The following is a 22,191-nucleotide window of genomic DNA, read 5'->3' on the forward strand; positions in this document are numbered from 1 at the left end:
TTTTGGAAATTCTTCTGTACATAAAATTCTGTATAAATGGGTCCCTGCCCATCAAAAACAGTGTTCATGATGGGTGGGTACCTAGAAAGCAGTCTTACATGAGATACAAAAGTGTGATCATTCTCAAAGTAGCTTGCAAGGAAAGTAAAGCACCCAGGTGAGGCACCCCAAATGTTTTAAGCTCATTTCTAAAAACACTCAAGAATGTAGTGTTGGAGGCTCCCCTGAGTTGGATTGGAAGAGAAAGTGTGATACAGAAGTGGAGGGTAGATGATTAGACACTGCTCCAAAATACAATGGCTGCCCATTTTATTTACGCTCAAGAAGCTGCAATTCTTTTCCAGGAAAAGTGGTCATGTGATAAGTAAAGATTTTAAAAACATATTTTTGATATACTTATGCACACAAATACAGTAATGCAGTTTTAGGGTTCTTGTTCTAGTCACATAATCGAAGTAGGAAAAGGAATCAGGAAGAAAAAAAAACAACTAGCCTGTGACCTGTAAAATCAATTTCCCTAAAAACAAAATCAGAAACAGCATTAATAAAGCAGATTCCAGTTTACGGTGCTCTCATTTAAGGTGGAGAAGAAGTATTGTGTCCACTGTAAAAGATAAGTGCAACAATAAGCATCTGCATCTTCAAATAGAAATCAACTGAGTTTTAGCAGAGAAACTGTATAATAAAACAACCTTACATTCAAATGATAACACATTCTTTTCTCTTGTCAGTAAAAATATTCCATTATTACAAGACAATGTATATTACAGCCTTGTTTTGTAAAGAGGTTTCACCAAAATAGCTCTAAGTATCTAAAATTCCACTTTTCCATAGCTGCAGGATTAGTTTAAAAATACTACACTGCAAAACATCTGAATATCTTAAGTGCAAAGGCAGTTTCAGTCTGAAAGATAATCTTGATCTTTTAAAGCAACCGCTATTCTGCTATTTTTGTGGTATTTTAAAATCTGATTATCTACAATAAAATATAAGTCTTTTATACATATATATTTGGGCCGCTTTAACAGCAATATTAATTCATAACACAAATAAACTCTTTTCATTTTTGTTCAACTTAAGACAAACTCTAAATTACAGTGCTGCTTCTTGTATGATATGTGACTAGCCTAATACATATACCTGTGCTTTGCCACAGTTTGATAAAATTTTAAAACAACTTTAGCAAAAACTAGAACTAATTTAAGTATAATAAAATAAAGGGACAAAATGCATTATATAAATGACTGGGCCCTACATGTGGGAATATATTCATTCATTCAATAGTATTTATTGAGCGCTTACTATGTGCAGAGCACTGTACTAAGCACTTATATAAGAATACATTATACATACTTTCAGCTATCTCTTCGCAAGATTTAAGTAGATTGCTAAGACCCCCTTCCCCTTCCCCCCATCTAACCAATTCATCCCAATTTGCTCCTTGCTTTTAAATGCATTAAAATGTTCTTTATAGCCAGCAGCAACAGAAGGCAATGGACTTCAAGTAATGGGGGGAATGGGTGGGGGGAATGGAAGAGGAGAGAGAATCTCCACAGAGATGAAAGTGCAACATGTTTTGAAAAGTGCTTCTTAATGTGTGATTTTTCTTTACTAAACATGTGTTTAGTAAAAAGGGTAAATGCATAATTCTCCAACAAATTCTAAACAGATACTCAATTTGCTCTTAATCAGCAGAGTTTCCCTGTTCTAATGCAATACTGAAGAAAAGTACATTCTTTTCCATCTATCTCAAATAGTGTTTCTCTGAATAATCAGACATTCAATTATTTCACAAAAGGTACTTAAAAATGTGCCACTGATTTTCTTGTTTACTGCTAAGATAAGAAAGGTATAAAAAAATCCCCCAACTCAGCTACAGTTGAAGGGAATATGATCATCATCTTACCCGAAGTTTGGAAAGCAATGGGAATAAAGGACATGCTGGATAACTAAATGGTTAAATGGAAAACCGTTTAAATAGCGTACAATGCAAATAACCAACTAAGCTGAGTGAACATTAGGTAGTCATTAATGGGGCCTACCGTTAACACTGAGGAAGCTCTTGAATAAGCTTTGAAATTGCTTTTAAATGTATGGTTCCCAAGGCTCATACCCTTTTCCTACCAGGTTATCCTCAAAGTGCTACAATGACATATGAGGTCAAAGGTATATCACAAACAATGTACATTACAAGTAAATAAAGTAAGCAGTTGGTTTCCCACCCACAATAAAGCGAGAGCCTTTAGTGTTTTATTTCTTATATTTCCAGGATACTAGGCTTCGTTCAGTTGATGGCGAGTTGTTTTTCTGTGTTTTTTTTTAGTTCAACAATCATCCTCCACGAGCTTTGACCCATTGATGCCACGATACGTTACTCTGCTTGGCCGAACTAAGACTCCGTGGTTTGGCTTACAGGTGAAATAGCGCTTGTCGGCTACTGATCCATCATTTTTTCCTTTGGCATTTCTGAGTTCAAGTCCAAGCCATATCCCCGGTGCAAAGTCAGCGGGGCCAACGTACCTAATGATGCCCATCTCGTTGGAGCTGGTCAGGAGGACCTGGGAACCTTCCTGGAGCTTCACAGTTCCTTCAATGCCACCAGTAGTAGTGCTGCTCCAACTCCGACGTAACAAACCGCTCTTGGAGCTAATCAAGTGAGGGGGAAAAAAACAGTTAAGTCGCTCAGTACAAACTAATCAGAAAAACTGCACTGTCACAAGATACGACAAAAGTCAACAGCGCATGAATAAGAAAAGGACAGTTTTAAGATTTCCAATCAGCATGAGAATGTTTAATATTGAAAAGCTCTTCTTTTGAGGTTCATCTACCTTATTTTAGATTCAAGCCTTTCATTTGCAACAACCGATGGCATCACTTACTACTCCGAGCCAAATAAAAATGAATAGATCCACAGAATAACTGAACTGGAAGAGGCCTCAGGAAATAGTCGGGGCCAGTCCTCCCTGTCTTCCAAGAAGGTAAATAACAAATATATTTGGGGCAGAGATCTACACTGGTTTACCTTTTACCACGATCGTTAAGCCCAAACTAAAACTGTGTACCTTGGCTGTGGCAAAACATTGGTTTGTTGAACTTTATAACTCTTTTTATGGTCATATAGCAATCTCACATAGGTGTGAGAGCAGCACAGATTTTTTTTAAAAAGCAAACCTACACAGCATTTATATAAAGGCATAAAGAGTGTACTTAAGTAGAATAACAAACCAATTATCTAGACCAAGTTGACAGGGAGAAGGCATAATGGAAATGAGAAGCAGTATGGTCTAGTACAAAAAGCATGGGGCTGGGAGTCGGTGAACCTGGGTTCTAATCCTGACTTTGCCACTTGTCTGCTGTGTGAGCCTGGGCAAGTCACTTAACTTCTCTGTGCCCAGTTACCTCATCTGTAAAATGAGGATTACGAATGTGAGCTCCACATGGGACATGGATTTTGTCCAACCTGGCTAGCTTTATTCTACCCAAGCCCTTAATACAGTGCCTGGCACATAGTAAGTGCTTAATACCATTTTTTTAAAAATTCTTGTAAGGCTGCAAACTTCTGAAGCACCGTGGCTCAATGGAAAGAGCCCGGGCTTGGGAGTCAGAGGTCATGGGTTCGAATCCCAGATCTGCCACTTGTCAGCTGTGTGACTGTGGGCAAGTCACTTAACTTCTCTGTGCCTCAGTTACCTCATCTGTAAAATGGGGACTATGAGCCTCACATGGGACAACCTGATTACCCTGAATCTACCCCAGTGCTTAGAACAGTGCTCTGCACATAGAAAGCCCTTAACAAATACCAACATTATTATTAGTGGGCAGGGAAGGACCATGGTTCTAATGGCTCATCTTCCCCGAAACACAGGCTGGGAGCTAGAGCAGCCTCTGACCCGGCCCTGCAGGCTGGGGAGGATGAGATGCGTGGCACTGGCAGCGCCGGAGAAAGGGGGTGAGACCATGACACTCCATCAGAAAAATTTAGTTTATGGAACACTCTACTGCACACTGGGGAAAGAACAACAGAAGTAAGAGATACCATCTCCAGTGCCTGCTTACCATCCTTTCCTCTTTTTTGTCTCTTTTCTTCTTCTCTATCTTCCCCCCACATCTTCCCTTCCCTTTGTCTTCTCCCTGCCCACCACCACCATTTCTTCTCCTCTTTTCTTCCCTCGCCTCTTCAAAGCCCCATTCCTTATGTAGCCTCCACCAAAACCCTTTCAAATACTCTACCCATATTCACTCTCATGCTCAAAATGAAGAACTGGCACCTCTGTATTTCAGATTGTACACTAGTCTAAAAGTGGCAACACTCACCTGGCAAAAGTGTTTCTTCTATTTATTTCTTTTTGGGAAGATGCAGAAGTTGTACTGAAACTTCGCCTAAAACCTAAATGTGAAAATTACTGTTATCAGAATACAAGTTTTTACTTCATGATTAATTTCATCTTCTTGGCAGTACTTCTGTACTGTTTTGTGGTGCCAGACACTCTGTCTTCAGTTGCCAAAGAAATAAAGAGGAAAAGTATATTCTAAACATAAAACTAGTCTCTGATTTTCCAGAGAATCAACTTTATCAAAATCCAAATAGTTCAGTGCCTTTCAAATTAAACTACTAGTAATAAGAACACAGCTTTTTCGTAAGATGCATTAGTAACGCTCTAATTTCATTAAAATTTTTATTGGACCAGAGTCTTAATAACTTTGTGCACAAAATCACTTTCTACATTATAAATTTCACTGCTTTTGAATGAAATATATTTTGTTTAAACAAGAGCATATTATGAAAAAAAAAGTGTACCACTAAAGAAACTAGTTTTCAAATGAGTAAAGCCAATTAAGTTTCTCTGTGGTCATAAAGAAGTGAGATGAAGAAGGAAATTACAAATCTTACAGCTCATGATAGTTTCCTCCTCCAGGTGCAAACTAAAATAGTACATAAGATCTCACAAAGTAAGAAAACCAGATCTGCAACACAATTCTTTGTCCTTAGAAAATGAGAACAGGGTGCCACAATATACCACACGCACAGGGAGAGAACACAAGACTCTTACCAGGAAAAGAACGATTCCTCTTACTTGATGCAACCCCTGCAAGAGTATCTAAGGAATCTGTAAGTCTACAGATAAAACAGAAAACAAAAAGTCTTTACTATTTCTTTGTACTTAATGTGACTTGCCCTCAAATATTATAAAGAAAATACATTTCTGAGTTATTCATAACCAACCCAATTGGGAAAAATTATTTTTTGTCATTATAGTCACAGGGTCATTCTAAAGCTGTCCCCTGACCCAGAATCATCTCCTTTAGTCTCAAACACTTAAGGACAGTTGGTTGGTGTCTAAAATCTGAAGATCTTATGCATGACCTGATTTTAGACAGTGAGGTTCCTAAAGGCAGGGACCATAGCGGAATAGATCAGGGAGAGTCCTGACAAGGAAAACAAAGAAGGAGAGCCAATAGGCAGACTGAATTAAGAAAGATAACAAAAGAAAGAAAGATGGGATCACAGAGTAGAACTAACTCTCTCAAAGATACTATGTGAGTCTCACACCCCAAAGCAGCTGGGCTAATCAGCTTGTAGTTGGCCTATGACTCTGAATTTGAGTTGGACGAAGCCACCCTAAATGCTATTTAAAAGGGAAGCTGCCTGCGATCTTGAGAACAGAAACAACCCAAAGGGAACCCCAGAGTAGAAGTCTACAAGGGCAGTTTTAAATAATTCTTGACTGCTTCTGCCCTCACAAGAAAAAGGAATGAAAAATATATTTTTTTAAAAGATGAGACAGAAGGAATAAAAAAGTAATCAAGAAGTGTTTAGCTGCCAAGAATATTTCTCCTTGTCACAACTCCTTTGTCCATGTTTGCTTCCAGGTAGGATACCTGGCTCCTGCCCTCTGTCATCCAAGACCAATGGCCTGTAGGAAATGTGGGTTGCCAGTATTTCGTGAGAAGTTGGAAGCTTAGGTGGCCAAGGGGGAAAGGGACCAACTTCATATTTGGAAGCAGTTGACAGAGCTCTAGGAGGAGGCCAGAATACTGCTGACATTGATGACTGCATTATCCGGATGACCACTCTTCGATAAGCCCTAGCAGAGCTGCTAGCTGTTATTGTTGAGAATTCAAGGAGGATAAGAAAATACTCTCAGCACTGGAAAAGAGAATATTCTGCCACTTTGAAAAGGAAAACCCCGGCAATTTTACAAACATAAGGTAAATACCAGTGCCTGGGAAGATATCAGAATAAGCTCATGAGACTTCCTACGTTTTTGATCTAACTTATTTATTACCTCATCCAATTTCACCAGAAAGGTCTGGAGACACATGATTGTCCCATATTGAAACATACAAACAGAAATGGCTTTGCCACTTGCCTGCTGTGTCACCCTGGACAAGACACTTCACTTCTCTGAAGCTCAGTTTTATCTGTAAAATGGGGATTCAATTCCTGCTCCCCCTCCAACTTAGACTGTGAGCCCCATATGGGACCGAGATGGTCTCTGACCTGATTGATTTGTATCTACCCCAGTGCTTTGAAAAGTATTTGACACATAGTAAGTTCTTAACAAATACCATAATTTTCATTTTATTATCAATCGCTAACCACCTAGATGGGAATAAGATGTTAAAAAGTACCAAACAAGATACTGTGGAGAGCAAATCATATCAGTTAAATTTAGATCTCCTTTGATAGTATGGCAGACAATATACTCTATCTAGACTCTAGTAACACTTTTGATTTCATCCCACATGTGGAAAGCATGGTCTTTACCAAAGATGCACAACTTGTTCTGTGGTCTCACCCAAAGGTCAGCCTCAAAAACACAATGTTAGCAAGGTTGAGAGCTCCAGGAACAGAGAGCATAGTAATAGGCAGGGTGGCCCCTTTAAAAACAGACTCGTATTTTTTAAATAGTATAGTTTCCGAATGTGTCACCTTATTTGTGATTGAATAGAAGAAAAATGTCAAGCGTGAAGAAATAATCTCGGGTGTACCCAGAGAGTTGAAAGAAAAAGTTGGTTTAGGGTTTTAAGGGTGACAGCTGCAGATTTGAAAACAAAAGATGGGGAAATGCTTTTTTTTTTAGAAAAAAAAAAGCAGCATGATTATAACATCTCAGGGAAGAAAGAGAAGAGGAAAGCAATAAGGAAAGCTGAAAAATTCAAAAGAAAAAATAAATTGAACAAGAAAAGGATAAGAAAATGTTTTATATTTGACCAGGAAATAATTGCTGTCTTTAATTTCAATGGTTTTACTGAGGCATGAAGAGTGAAGTTTAAATACATGAAATCCAAAGAAGAAAATTCAGAGGTTACATAAATACAGCCTTCTCAAGAAACTTGGAGATAAAAAGCACAAGACAAACAGGATCATGTAGGAAAATAAGATCCATAGAGGAGGGCTGGGGGTTAAATTAGGTAACTGACAACTAGAACCCTTGAAAATGTACTTCACTATTGAAATACTTTCCAACTCATTTCCATTGTGATGTGGTTAAGTGTTTTTCCTCATCCACTCAAAAGAAACACTTTCATATTTATGTTTATTTTACATATGTGAATGAGTGCCCTTGTGACTCACTAAGATTCAGGTCAACTAAAATCAAGCCTGTACCAGTAAAAGTATGGTTTTCAAAAATCATTACTAGAAGTCACAAGAGGAAAAATTAAAAGAAATATATGAAAGCTAACGATTTGAGGTTAATTTTCTAGTATTTTTACCAATTGAAGAGACATTGTGAACCAGAAGAGCCTCATGAATAGTTGGAAGATGAGCTTCCATGAATATAGTTACATTATACGTGCAATTTTGCACTTAGAGATTATTATCCCATTTTACATTCAGCAAATTAGGTGGATGAAGACAACTTCTCTCAGCACATAAGACAAGTCATTTCCCATAATGGTATCTAAATATACCCTTCATTTGGGCAGAATTTCTGGTCAACTTACTTCAAGTCAAATGTGAGCTGGTACAATTTTCAAAGTGTAACATCTTAAAAAGAATCTCAGAGCTAGTTCATTGCATGTAAAAAAAAAAAAGCCTTCTTGTTTCACTTCCTCAAAGATCTACTGCCTATATTTTTGATAACTAAAGACATCACAGGAAAAGGCCATTTTTGTCCTATTAGGTTTGCAAGAGAATGAATGGAGAGGCTGATGGCAGGAAAATTTAGTGTATTTAGAATGTGCCTAAAGCAATCATGGTGCATTTTTACTTTTATTTGCATGAGATTAATTTTACTGCTCTGACTGGTCTCAGCTGCAACCTCATATCTAACAGATGATATATGCCCACAGGTTTACAAATGGAGAAAACAGGGGTTTTTTTAATTGCAAAAGCTAATTTAGCTTTCATTAAGTCCTCTGAAATAAGAAACTGCACTTTAACCTCCTCCAAGAAAGAATGTTTCATCCAATGCCTATTTCCAATGTAAAATTTAGTAACTCTAAATGGAAGGGGAAAGGGATTATGAGAAATTAGTCCTATGTTGGAGATGTATATTCAGCCTCCTTACCTCTTTACCCTGGATGGAGGAGCAAATATTCCATATCTTGGAGAACAACTGAAGTACTGAACTCCTCCAACGGAGCCATCATTCTTGCCATAAGGTTTTTCCAACTCAATGCCACACCAAAATCCTACCAACACAAATAACATTTTCTTTAAAAAAAAAAAAACAGCACACAAATCCACACACTTGTACCCTGCCAATGGAAAAATACGTTCTGGGCCAGAAATTTTTATTGGTGACCTGGATGACGGAAATAAAGACTATGCCCATTACGTTTGTCCATAAATCCACAATGGGCAACAGTGGGAGAGGCCAGGACCTGGGGGAATGGGATTCAAATTCAAAATGTTTTTGGTAAACTAGAGAAGGGATCACAAACAGAATGAAATTCAGCACAGTCAAATAAGGAGAAAAAGTCAACTGCACAAATTTAAGATTAGCTAAGAACTAGCTATCTGCAAATGAAGGAGAAAGAATAAGAGGTTATAATGGCAAAAATGTCCATGAGACAGCATTGTAAATGCTGCAATTTAGAAGACATTAGACTGGGATGAACAGGGAAACAAAACTGTGGGGTGATTTTCCCATTACCAAAGTACAGTATCCAGTTCTAGGCTCTACCATTAAAAGGGAATCTGGAGAACATGGGGAGAGTTCAAAGGACAGCCGCAAAAATATTTACATGGTCGTAAAAACAAGTCCTATGAAGAAGTAGACTTATTGAACCTAGAGAGGATTCTTTTCCAGAGAACAACTATTCCCTAAAAAAACCTCTTGGATGAGGACACTACAAAAGGAAACATGAAGAATTTAGGTTGATAGTAGGAAGAATTTTCTGACAGGTGGTGTTCACAGTGAAATACTTTTTGAGAGAGATGGAAGAACTTCTCGAGGTATTTAGAGAGAGAAAAGTAAAGTCAGATTCATCTACCTGGGCAGAACTAAGAATGATCTTGCTAGACAGTGGGAAGAAAAACATCTCAATATCTCTTCCAATGCTATAAGCAAAATTTTTCTAGAATCTTCATCGATTCTTGGAAAGAAAATTCTTGCCTATGATTTCTCTTGAAATGTATAAGATGTTGTACATCAACTGTTGCATGCTTTTGCCAATGGCAAGGAAGCCAAGACAATCAGGGATTTTGTTCTCTTTGCAGCTGCCTTTTGTTTGGTCTGCCACTGAGGTCTTGAAAATGTTCAGGCTGAACTTTGTTTTCTGAATCATCATTCCATCACAGGATTCTGAAACACAACCAGTCCCAGCTTCCAGGCAGGGCTACACCTAAGCTGGGCAAAACTGACGTCCGCAAATACTAGGGGGTTCAACCATTTTGAGAAAATGACCAAATACAGTCCCAAGGTTTCCTGAAGCGTGAAATTACGGAAACATCTTTGAAGTCCTGTGACATTGGTTATTTTAAGTTCAAATTTGATCTCAACTGCCATGTGGTTGAATAGGGAGAAAAACCAACTAAAATAAGAATAACTGTGGTATATGTGGCAAGCACTATACTAAGTACCAGGGTAGATACAGGATAATCAGGCCACACATAGGGCTCCCAGTCTAAGTAGGAGGGAATATAGGGATTGGAATCCTCATTTTGTGGATGAGGGAACTGAGGCAGAGAGGCATTAAGTGACTTGCCCAAGGTCAGAGGCAGCAGGTAAGTGGCAGCTCTGGGATTAGATTCCAGGTCCTCTGAATTCCAGTGCCATGTTCTTTCCACTACACCATGCTGCTTCCCATACTAGGCCACACTGCTTCAAACTACACAATCATTAATAGTATACTGTTTTCTTGCAATCTGGGGAATATAAATAACTAAGTAGGGAATGAGAGGAATAAGAATAGTTTATGCTACACTTCAATATTTCTGAATACTTTCTTTTTGCAAGAATATGATGCCACCCTGTGACAAAACAGCATATTGCCATTTTTTTTTAAATCCACAAAGAGCTTCTAACAGGATGCTTTACCACAGATTTTCTCAAAAAGAAAGGTTTTGAGAAACCTTGGTGAATAGCAATATGTATAAATAAAGCTATTTTACCAAACTTTTAACATCATAATCTTAACGCTCTCTTCCAATGTAATGGAGTTTACATTAGAAGAGAGGGTTAGGATTATTATGTGATTTTTCTACATCCTGGGATTCACAATTAATTGTGTGCGCTCTCTCTCTCTCTCTCTGCTCCTAATGGATAGAAGAGGGGAAGAAGAAAGGTGAAAGTGAAAAAACACTTCTTTTTCCTCTAAACAGATAACTTCAACAGTAGACAGAGAGAAATCTCCAACGGCCACCTGTTTCCCTTCATTTCAAGCATAAATTCCTCACACTCAAGGTTTTTGCATTTTATTAAGGTATCTGTTAAATGCTTAATATATGTCAAGCATTGTTCTAGACGCTGGGGTAAAGGTTTGTCATGTTGGACACAGTCCCTGTCCCACATAGGGCTTACAATCTGAGTCAGATGAAGGATTTAATTAAATTAATTTTAATCAGATGAGGTACCCAAGGCACAGAGAAGTTAGGTGACTTGCCAAAGGTCACACAGCAGACAAGTGGAGGAGAACCCAAGTCCTCTGACTCCCAGGCCCATGCTCTTTCCACTAGGCCATGCTGCTGCTCTGATGCTGCTGGCTTCCCCTCGGTTCTTGCCTTACAAAATACATATTCATTCTTTATTCATTTTCCATAATCTTGCTATTTCCATTTGTATCTTTGTTTTCCTTCCTGTTCACTCGATTTGTAAATAATTTATGCCTGTCCATCTCCCTTATTAGATTGTAAGGTTCTCGAGAGTAAGAACTGGGTCTTATTTTCACTGTATTTTTCCAAGTGCTAAATAAAGGGCTCTGCACATGGTATATAACAATAATACTGGCTGATTGGCCCACCAAAAGTTCAGCAGTGAGTTATGTTTAAAGTAGCTCTCAGAGAGCTGAAACCCAAGACTCAATGTTTCATTGATTTAAATTTGGGTATTAGAAAAATCCCTTAAAAATATCTGAATATGTGCAGAATGAGCCAAGAAAAAGTAAAGGACTTCAGAAATTCAAAAAATGCAAAAGACCTTCTGTCTGTGAAAGTACAACTTTAAAAATAGGGTATCAACACTGCTTTCATAAGGAATTCAAGAATATATACATTCAGTTCCAGATTATGCCCACAAATATAAATTGTGAATACACTGACAAACAAATGCTTTTAGTTTGGTTTAGGACAGCCTAGCGAAAGTCATTTTCCTTTAAAGGTAAAACGATGTACTCTAAAACTGCTTTTCATAAGACTATAATCTGACCAAAGGATAAGATACCTGGGGCAAAGTTTGTTGTACCGAAGAATCTAACAGTGCCAATCCTCTGGCCTACCACCAGGACTCTGTCTCCAAGCTGAAGTTCTCCTTCGGCGTGTGTACTTCCTACCAATTTACCAGAGATATTCAAACCTGCTTTGAGGAAACAAAATAAAAAATGTAAAGCTCAGAGATATTCAGAGAAAGAACATAAACCAACTAAATCAAATAGTAGTGCCACAACAGAATCATTTAAAAAAAATGAATAACTGTTTTTCAAATATGTTCTGCAGGCATCAGAATTCAGGTAACAACTGGACCACCCAAAGTTGGGCAAGTCAAGGAATAAGCAACGAAGGAAACAAGGTGGCAGATGAGATAATGGGTAGGGCCACAGGATAAAGCCATCACTTCGGATATCCCCCTTACCAATAAATCAATCAATGGCATTTATTGAGCACTTGCTGTGTGCACTATACTGAGTGTTTGTAAGAGAACAATGCAACAGAGTTGGTAGACACATTCCCTGCCCACAAGGAACAGCAGCATGGACTTGTGCATAGCACACATGCCTGGGAGTCAGAAGGATGTGGGTTCTAATCCCAGCTATGCCACTCTGCACATAGTAAGCGCTCAATAAATACTATTGAATTGAATGAATTTGTCTGCTGGGTGACCTTGGGCAAGTAAATTCACTTCTCTGGGCCTCAGTTACCTCATCTGTAAAATGGGGATTAAGATTGTGAGCCCCCTGTGGGATAGGGACTGTGTCCAACCCGATTTGCTTGTATTGATCCCAGAGCTTAGTAAAGTGCCTGGCACATAGTAAGCATTTAATAAATATGATTTTAAAAAAGGATTTTCCAGGATGACCCTTTGGATGGTGAAGCCTTTGTCTGGCTCATTACCCCACCGACTAATAATGTTTGAAGGGTCTCCATTCCAAAGGGGATGATATGACATCAGACCAAGATTTTTACTCAATCAATAAATCCATGGTATTTATTGAGCATTTACTGTGTGCACAGCATTTACTAAGTACTTGGGAAAGTACAATGCAACAGAGTTGGCAGACACACTCCCTAACCAGAAGCAGCTTACAGTCCACAGGAGAGAGAACACCACATTAAAATAAATTATAGGTAAGGGAAATAGTACAGTATAACAGTAAGCACACGAGTGCTATGCGGCTGAAGTGAATATCAAAGTGCTTAAGGAGTATCCAGCCAAGTCCACAGTCAACACAGAGAAGATGGCAGAAAGAAGAAATAAGGGCTTAGTCAGGGAAGACCTCAATCTAAATTAGACTTCTTTAATTCAAACTATATAAGCAAGAATGTTCTCTAATAGATATTTACAAATGAAACATACTAGCACTGGCTCTGGGTGAAGTGGAAGAGCTTTTAATTACTGCTTTCTTATTACTACTGGTACCAGCCAAATTCTTGAGAGGAGTCTGTTTGTTATCCAAGGAGGATGTAGAAGAGGAAGAGCTGACAGATCCAAGGTGAGTAGCTAAAACAGGCAAAATGAAGGCAATATCACAATACAGAAATCAGATTATCATTAGATTGCAAGCTCCTTGAGGGCAGGCAGGAATTTTGTCTTACTTCTATGGCATGGTTCCAGATGCTTAGCATCCTGCTCTGAAAACAGGAGGCGCTCAATAAATGCTATCAATAATGATGATGACAGAAAGTCCTTCACTAAACCTTTCCATTAGATATGTTTGCTAGTAGGCAGTTTTTCTTGAATTTACTTTAGAAAAAAGTCTTTACTCTCATCTATGTTCATAATTGAGACCCACCAAATCAACGCAGCCCCAATTACTCATTCAAGCAGGAGTATTCCGCAAGAATTTACTAGAGAGAGGATTTCATAAGTGCAACACATAATAACTGCTCTCAAGGAGCTCAGAATCTAACTGGGGACACAGAGAAAAATTACAAACTATATTCAGGGAGTACTTCAACTTTATCAGGGTGAAATATCTGAAAGAATAATTAAGTAGAGAAGTGAGAAGCTGAAGAAAAATATACAAACAGAGATATGTGCTGAGGATTAGAATAAGATACTATATATTAGAAGCTAGGTGTTTTCCACGACAGGCCTTAATTCCTGAAACTTTACCATTACAGTTACCCTCAAATTCCCCATTTAGTGAGCAAAGGACATTTCGCTTTCCCTTACATGCTAACATTTATACTTAGGAATATCAAGTAAAGTTTTGCAAGGTAAAATAAGTATTTTATTTACTTTATTTTATATTACCTTCCTTCATAGTCATATTTTTCATTCCTTCATCAGGAGGCAATATAAGCGAAGAATCAGAGACGCCATCCTTTTTGGAGGACATTAATCCTGAATTACAAAAAACAAAACTTCTTTAGAAAAAAAGATTTAGAAATAGTTCTAAATTATACAAGTGCAGGAGAAAGCCTTCAAGACAACTTTTTTTTATTAGCTCTTTTAAAAGTATTATTTGCCACTACAAAAAAATTAAAATTTATTGAAGCCCTGTATAGGGATTGGATCTACAGAATATATTTTTAATTTCTCCCCACTCTACCTTTCCCTAAATCCAGGTTCATAATAAGAAATACCAAAATACTGGAAACATGCATTTTGGGACCAATCTGTCTGGAACAAGTGATTCAAAATAATCATCTGAATGATGGTTGTTCATACGAATAAAGCCTGGAACTGTAGCCCTCCTAAGACATAGTTATCATTTCCTGAATCCTTAAATAAACAGTTCATTCAAACGAAAAGGTCATTTTTATAGCAACAAAATGAGAACCAAATATTCAAACACACATTATTAAAACATTACAATAACTACTAGCAAGAAGCAAATTTGTATTTGAAAAGAACACATTTATATAAATTTCTAAAAGGATCTATATTTTGGAAAAAAAATCTCCATTTTGCAAGAAGTGTAACAAGGACAAATGTGGGACAAGCTCCCTATTAGACTACTCAAGTAGGCCTCATTTCATCTACAATTTGGAACTCCAAGTTGTAACCTCAAAAATGATACATTAAAAGACTCATTTCCAACTCACTAAAAATAAATCAAGGGTAAAGGAGAGAAAATTCAATTTATGAGTTGAGTTCACTGGTTTTTGGAATATTTTCAAAATTACAAGCATTGATGGATGTAATTCAGAAAATAAGAAATTTTCCTCCTATGTGGCAACAAAAAACCTTAATATATATAGCATTCACTGGAAGTTTGAAGCAATTTATCAAAATATTTAATATGTACACTTTTATCTTTACACATAACCAGGGAATTGGCATTAATTTACTTTATTCCTTTGGCTATCAACCATATATGCTAGTACTTTCAAAAGCTTTTAGCTTCATCCTCCCATTCTTCCCAGTGAATCCACTAAATTCTATTAGTTTTCATACTTCTTTGGGCCTGTTGGCATCTGCCTCTCTGCCCCTCAAAAATCTCCAGTGGTTACCCACCTCCCCCTGCATCACACAGAAGATCCTTGTCAATACCTCCAAAATTCTTCATCAGTTTCCTCATCTGACATCTGGTGTTCGTAACTCTACCTTACTCACAACTCTACCACCTCTAACCCCTTGCTCACGCAGTTTGCCTAGCCTGGAACTTCCCCAGTGCCAAAACAACCAGAACCACCATTCCCCCATCTTGAAAGCCCTCTTAAAAATCCTACTTCCTCCAGTAAACCTTCCCCAATCAATTTCCGAACTCGATGCACTTAGGTATTGATTCAAGTGTGTGTGTGTGTCCATGTGTGTGTCCTTTCATATTCAAAGATACCACTAATTGAACTTTCCCTTTGGGTGCATGGGTAACAAAAAACAAAACAAAAAACCCACAAACATGGGACCTATTCTCTTTTATGACAATTTAGACCACTGCAGCACAAAAGTACAACCAGCCTACCTTAATAAAGAATGGGGACTAGATACTCTAGTTTCTGAAGAGGATTCCACTCTTCAGCTCTAGGACCTTTCAACGATAGTTCTGTAGTTGGACAAGAGGGCTTCCAAACTTGCCTAGCCCCTTAAGTGGCCTAATGATAACTCCACTATGCTCTTCAGAACAAAAGTGCACCATCAATAGAGCATAGTTCCCCACAACGAAAACCAACTGCCAAAATTTGGTGGAATCATAACAGTATCAACTTCTGAGGTCGGAGAATTCAGTGCAGCAATGTCGAATCATAGAAAAAAGTAACTATATCATAAGGGATCATTAGGTATGTGATCCAAACACTAGTTCCCTCAAAAGAATTAAAAAAAAAATTGTGGGTGCTCCCCAAATCTAAACGGTGAGATTTCACTGATGATAACATTAAGTGTCCTTAAATCCAAAGGGCAGAATATATTTTATTCTATTGCTCACACAATAAAACCAAGTACCGTCTCTTAAAATACATGTTTTCACTATGCATTTTAGCTAGGCACTGAGAGGAATCAGGGAACAGTGTTCTGACAAGATATCTATCTGGATAGAACATGATGCACAACAGAAGAAAAAATTATGCATATATGTATGACATTAGTCCAAAACTACAATGCAACTACTGCAAGAATGCAAACCCCATGTTACGGTCTGTATTAGCTTGGAGGATATGCCATCTTAAACCTCACCAACTACTCCAGTTAATCAAGGCAGGTTAGGTCACTCCTAAGACCTGAAGAACTCCAAGAAAACAAAATCTTCTGTTTTTCCCCTAAGTCAGTACCAGGGGTCATGTAAAGTAGACTAACGAAAATGACCATGATACTGCCAAACGATCTTTATCTTATAGCATCAGTACCAAAAGAAGCATTGTCAGTAACCAAATTCAAGGGAAAGTCCCTTGCTTTTTAACTATCCTATTTTGGGAGGGTGAGGTAGGGTTTTATCGGGTTGTACCACTACTCCTGCCAGTCTTCCATTATGCAATCACCACCGAAACCACTCTGTCTCCACCCCGCCCCCTCCTCTCCCTTTTGTTGGGATAACGCCACAGCTGTCACCAATCCTACATCAAACTGTCCTTAATCCATTAATACCATATTAAATTGACATAACGTTTTCTTCCAAGTGGCTGAAAGCTTGCTGATTAGAGTACTGGAATTACTTTACATAATCTCCCAAAGACAAATACTACAGTGGGAGAGCAAGATGGACCCTGTTAAGCCCTTGATATTCGCCTCATCCTCAGCCCCACAGCTTTTATGTACAGATCCTTACACTACCATTTCTGCGCTCTGTAGTTGATTTTTAATATCTGTCTCTCCTTCTAGGTTATGAGATCCTTGTGGGCAAGGATTTATTGTATTGTACTTTCTCAAGTACTTAGTACAATGCTCTGCCCACAGTAAGCACTTAATAAATGCCACTGATTGAAGTATATATAGAGCAACTTGTCTGAATGATGGTGACTTGGCTACCAGACAATGGCAGAGCTCACCCAGAAAATCTGGATGACTCAATTTTTCCAATTTGCAGAGCCAGGACCCACATGTCCACATTAGGCTCAACATTAGGCATATTAACTCATCACCCACCCAACAGTGGGAGGACAGAGGAGCTCGTGTGAAACCCTATCTCGTATCCCACCCCTCGTCAAGGCCATGTGATCTAGATATAACTTGGGTCTCCTCCATCTACGGAATGGGATTAGTCTGAATAATTTTAGCCCACCTATACAGCTCCACACTGTGGCTTCAGGGAACCAGATACCTCTTGCTTACTCACTTTGGATGTGGAAGAGGCAGGAATTCCCTTGGAGATTTACTGACTTTCAGATATATGACCAGATTAACCCTACACCCCTGAAGCCCGGAACTCCTCATAGCAGCATGAGCACATGGAAAAAGGCACGAGCCTGGGAGTAAGGGGATCTGAGTTTTAATCCGAGCTCTGCCACTTGCCTGCTGAGTAACTATTCTGTGCTTCAGTTCCCTCATTTGCAAAATGGGGACTCTGTTATCCCTCCTACTCGGACTGTGAGTCCAGTGCGGAACAGGGATGACTGTCTGCCCTGATTATCTCGTATCTATCAGTGCTCGAGAGCATGACACATAAATACTGCAACATTATTAAAGTCATAGCTCCCCCCTTATGAAACTGTGTTTGCTGAACTACTGAGTCAGTGGCAAAAGGGGTGTAGGTTTATATATACATATTTACCCTAACAAAGTGTAATACAGACCCGGTGATGCATCTTCCATTCTTACCAGTATTTACTTTTGAAGTTATATGAGTTACATCAATCTTCTGGGTCCTGATGAGAGGAATAGCTCGAGTAGAAGACGTTCTTGTTATGTTCTTCTTCGGATTTGAAGCTTTACTTATCTTTGAAAGAGGTGCAAAAATACCTGAGGAAAAAAGGTAGTTTAAAAAAAAAATCAAGGTTAGCTTTAGTGACATAGACTATAAATGTTCTCTTATAGCACTGCTTTCTGTCTTATTAAGTAGGAATAGGGGTGCATTAAATACCATTCTCCTGTAAAGTGACGACTGAGTTTCTGCAGAACTCTATGATAAAAAAAAACCTTACTCTGTAATACTCCGACAACACACATGCACACAACTGTTTCTTCTGACAAATGGCACTGTATCCAAATAGACATAGGTCATCATAAGAACATTCCCTAATTGTGCCACCATGTTCTAACCAATAGGCATCATAAAAACACACATTCTGGGAAAACTGTTGATATTCTTGAAAAAGCAGCAAATCCACTCTAATTCATTTTAATCTACTAAGTTTTGTTTTAAGAAAAAATTAAATATAATGTAGTACCATCTCTACAATTTCACAAGTGCAGTTTTCAAAGAAATCAAAGTGCACTGCAGTAAGAACTGCAAATGCCAAGTTTCCCAGAATTAAAAAGAACATCTAAAAACTTAAAACATAACACTTTCGATTGAACATCTTCTAACAGAGATACACTCACTCAAGTATGAAATAAGGAAGAACTGCTGTCAGGATAGACTGTTTAACTGCTCAAGGCAATCTTCCGCAAGTGGTTGTTCATTCACTCATTCAATGGTAGTTATCAAGCACTTACTACAAGCAGAGCACTGTGCTTATAGGTCTGGGGACAGGTACAAGAACAGTAACTCAGACATGATCTCTGGCCCACAGGGAGCTCAAAGTGTAAGAAGTGCTTTGAGGGGTGGGGAATTTGGCGTTGAACATACAAGGAGAGAGTGAAGGGATAAAAACCGTAAAATCCAATAAAGAAGGAATTTTTAGGTTATTCAAGGCTCTGGCAGACTGATGAAGTCACAACAGAGACAATCTGAGGGAAGGGGAATGAAGGAATGGCATGATGGGCTAGGTGAGCTTCTTCCTCATCCTGTTGCCTTCCCTCAGGGAGGTGAGAAGTCATCATCCACCAAATGACTGGTCAAGGGCGACAGTAGGAGGGCCCCACCCCCGCAGCAAAGGACAGGACTCTCTCCCTCTCCCCAAGGGGCCTAGAGTAAGGCATCTGAGTCTTACAGACAGGTGGGTGTTCTCCCCAACTCAGAGCAGAACACTGTCGTTCCCCCCCGCAAGGCCAGCAACAGGTTTGGGCCGGGCTGCTCGGGCACAGGACTTTCCAGGGCTGCGCGAGGGAGAGTTAAAACCTGATCACTCCTGCTCTTGCCCCTGCCCTCCTCCTGTTCCTTCCAACACCTTCCAGGCTCCCTTCTTCTGGCTGCCCATCTCCAAAGAGCTCCCCAGGCCCACAGGACTAAAGAGGGTGGGTCAAGATTTACGTTGGTGAGAGGAGACTTGTTTGGGGGTGGGGAGGGTGTCCCCTCCCTAGGTGAACTAGAGCGAGGACTCCCTGGTCTAAATGGCCCAAACCATGTCAGTCCAGCCCTGAAGCAGGGGGAAGCGGGCCCAGGCCTTTCTGGAGTTCAATGCCCACCCTCTTCACCTAGGACTGCCTGTTGCTTACTCACCTTGCCTGGCCCTACTCTCCCTTGCTCCCAGCAATGGCAAGTTGGATGGGGCCCAGCTCCCAGCAGCTATGAACCTTCTACTGTAGCTTGGATTCTGGTGGGTGGGGTGGGGTGTTTGAGGAGTGCCCCCTCTTAGCCCTAAGAGGTGACTTTAAATGCTCCATTCCCCCTCTCCAGATCAAGAGCTACATTTACGGCTCCCAAGCTATAGATTGCTAAAGCTCCTCCCCTGCACCCTACTTCAACCGTGAGCCCCATGTGGGACAGGGACTGTATCCAACCTAATTATCTTTCATTCATTCAATAGTATTTATTGAGCGCTTACTATGTGCAGAGCACTGTACTAAGCGCTTGGGATGAACAAGTCGGCAACAGATAGAGACAGTCCCTGCCGTTTGACGGGCTTACAGTCTAATCGGGGGAGACGGACAGACAAGAACAATGGCACTAAACAGCGTCAAGGGGAAGAACATCTCGTAAAAACCGATGGCAACTAAACAGAATCAAGGCGATGTACAATTCATTAACAAAATAAATAGGGTAACGAAAATATATACAGTTGAGCGGACGAGTACAGTGCTGTGGGGATGGGAAGGGAGAGGTGGAGGAGCAGAGGGAAAAGGGGAAAATGAGGCTTTAGCTGCGGAGAGGTAAAGGGGGGATGGCAGAGGGAGTAGAGGGGGAAGAGGAGCTCAGTCTGGGAACGCCTCTTGGAGGAGGTGATTTTTAAGTAAGGTTTTGAAGAGGGAAAGAGAATCAGTTTGGCGGAGGTGAGGAGGGAGGGCGTTCCAGGACCGCGGGAGGACGTGACCCAGGGGTCGACGGCGGGATAGGCGAGACCGAGGGACGGCGAGGAGGTGGGCGGCAGAGGAGCGGAGCGTGCGGGGTGGGCGGTAGAAAGAGAGAAGGGAGGAGAGGTAGGAAGGGGCAAGGTGATGGAGAGCCTCGAAGCCTAGAGTGAGGAGTTTTTGTTTGGAGCGGAGGTCGATAGGCAACCACTGGAGTTGTTTAAGAAGGGGAGTGACATGCCCAGATCGTTTCTGCAGGAAGATGAGCCGGGCAGCGGAGTGAAGAATAGACCGGAGCGGGGCGAGAGAGGAGGAAGGGAGGTCAGAGAGAAGGCTGACACAGTAGTCTAGCCGGATCTACCCCAGAGCTTAGTACGGCTTGGCACATAATAAACGTTTAACAAATACCCATTATTATAAGGACGGTGTTCCAGGCTTGATATTGGTTTCTGAGTAGGCTTCAGTGCCAACCAACAGGACTGCTGAAATCTGGGTGACACTATTTAGAAATGCACTGCTTACCCAGATTGGCAAAGGGACAGGTGCCTAGAATATACACGTGAACCTAGTGTGGAAGAGACTCTCTTTTTGGTTGTACACATATAAGGATGAAATTCACAGTCAAGGGTGCCATCTTCAAAGATGAAGGCCAAAGGTGTTTGTGAATCCTTGATTATCTATCAAGATCTCCTACCTACTCATTGAGAAAATTCTTCTAGCCAGAGATAAAATACAGTATTTGTGCTCTAAAATATCTTAAATTGAGTCATTAATGAGTTCCAGGTAGCTGGCTAGCTGCTCTAAATTTCTACTTCACTGGTCAAAATTAATACATTTGTGCAAGAAAAAGCAATTAGAAGTTGACAAGCCTACAAATGTTATAGAAAAATACAATCCCATTACATAAAAGAAATTATTCAATAAGCAGTGTCTGTTATTAAAAAAAAAGGTTAAAGCTGAGTGGCAGAATGATTAAGTAAAGAAATGAGATTCATGAAACCGGGGCTCTTTTCCTGTCATTGATTTATTAGCTTATATGATCCTGGAGAGGACTTTGGATCTCCCTCATGCCTCAGTTTCCTCATTAGAAAATGCACATCGCAATAACCTACTTCACAGGATAACTATAGGTACGTCATTAAACACTTTTTTTTAAAGCTATATAAATGTTCAACACTAACTAGCAAAAAAAATAAATAAATAAAATCCTGTGATTTGGGCATGAGTGCCAGACCTGTACACAGGTCTGAAGATACACGCATACACCAGACACCTACACCAGAAGCACAACTATCTCAACACACACCCACATACACATCTGCATATAGACATGCCAATATACACAACACACCCTTGCACATATTTTCACAGCCTGTCCTCCTCCCAGGGGAGGAGATGGCCAGGGAAGAGGTTGCCTAAGGCAGTTCAAGTAAGGTGTGCCACACCTGGAAAAAGAGTGAGGCCAGCCTCTCTCCACCTCAAAATTCCCCCAGCCAACTCTCTTCGACTTCAACTGCTTTAACCCCACCACCACACTCAAGGCTTCACTCTTTCCCTTAATCCCTTTGCACAGACTTCTCCCTCTCCAGGGATGGGAGAGAAGAGGGAAAGGAGAGGGGAGGGAGGGGGTGGGAAAGGAAGGGAATCCTGTCTCCTT

General features: G+C 39.9%; 1 protein-coding gene across 6 annotated transcripts in view; it reads right to left on the minus strand.

The window, feature by feature from the left end:
• Positions 1–292: 292 nt before the first annotated feature.
• CLIP4 (CAP-Gly domain containing linker protein family member 4) overlaps positions 293–22,191 on the minus strand; it is a 54,025-nt gene continuing 32,126 nt past the window's right edge. For 3 of the 6 annotated variants that reach the window (XM_007667067.4, XM_029072441.1, XM_029072440.2), the window contains 8 exons: positions 18,024–18,164; positions 14,082–14,171; positions 13,182–13,325; positions 11,832–11,966; positions 8,517–8,640; positions 5,052–5,116; positions 4,315–4,387; positions 293–2,646 (listed from right to left, as the gene is read on the minus strand). In XM_007667067.4, coding sequence (XP_007665257.1) covers positions 2,325–2,646; positions 4,315–4,387; positions 5,052–5,116; positions 8,517–8,640; positions 11,832–11,966; positions 13,182–13,325; positions 14,082–14,171; positions 18,024–18,164 — 1,094 coding nt within the window. In that variant the 3' untranslated portion in view covers positions 293–2,324. The remainder of the gene's footprint in view (positions 2,647–4,314; positions 4,388–5,051; positions 5,117–8,516; positions 8,641–11,831; positions 11,967–13,181; positions 13,326–14,081; positions 14,172–18,023; positions 18,165–22,191) is intronic. The other 3 variants (XM_001509416.5, XM_007667068.4, XM_007667069.4) reach the window with 3 other exon arrangements.

Source organism: Ornithorhynchus anatinus, chromosome 9, assembly GCF_004115215.2.
Source record: "Ornithorhynchus anatinus isolate Pmale09 chromosome 9, mOrnAna1.pri.v4, whole genome shotgun sequence".
In the NCBI taxonomy this organism is placed as follows: domain Eukaryota; kingdom Metazoa; phylum Chordata; class Mammalia; order Monotremata; family Ornithorhynchidae; genus Ornithorhynchus; species Ornithorhynchus anatinus.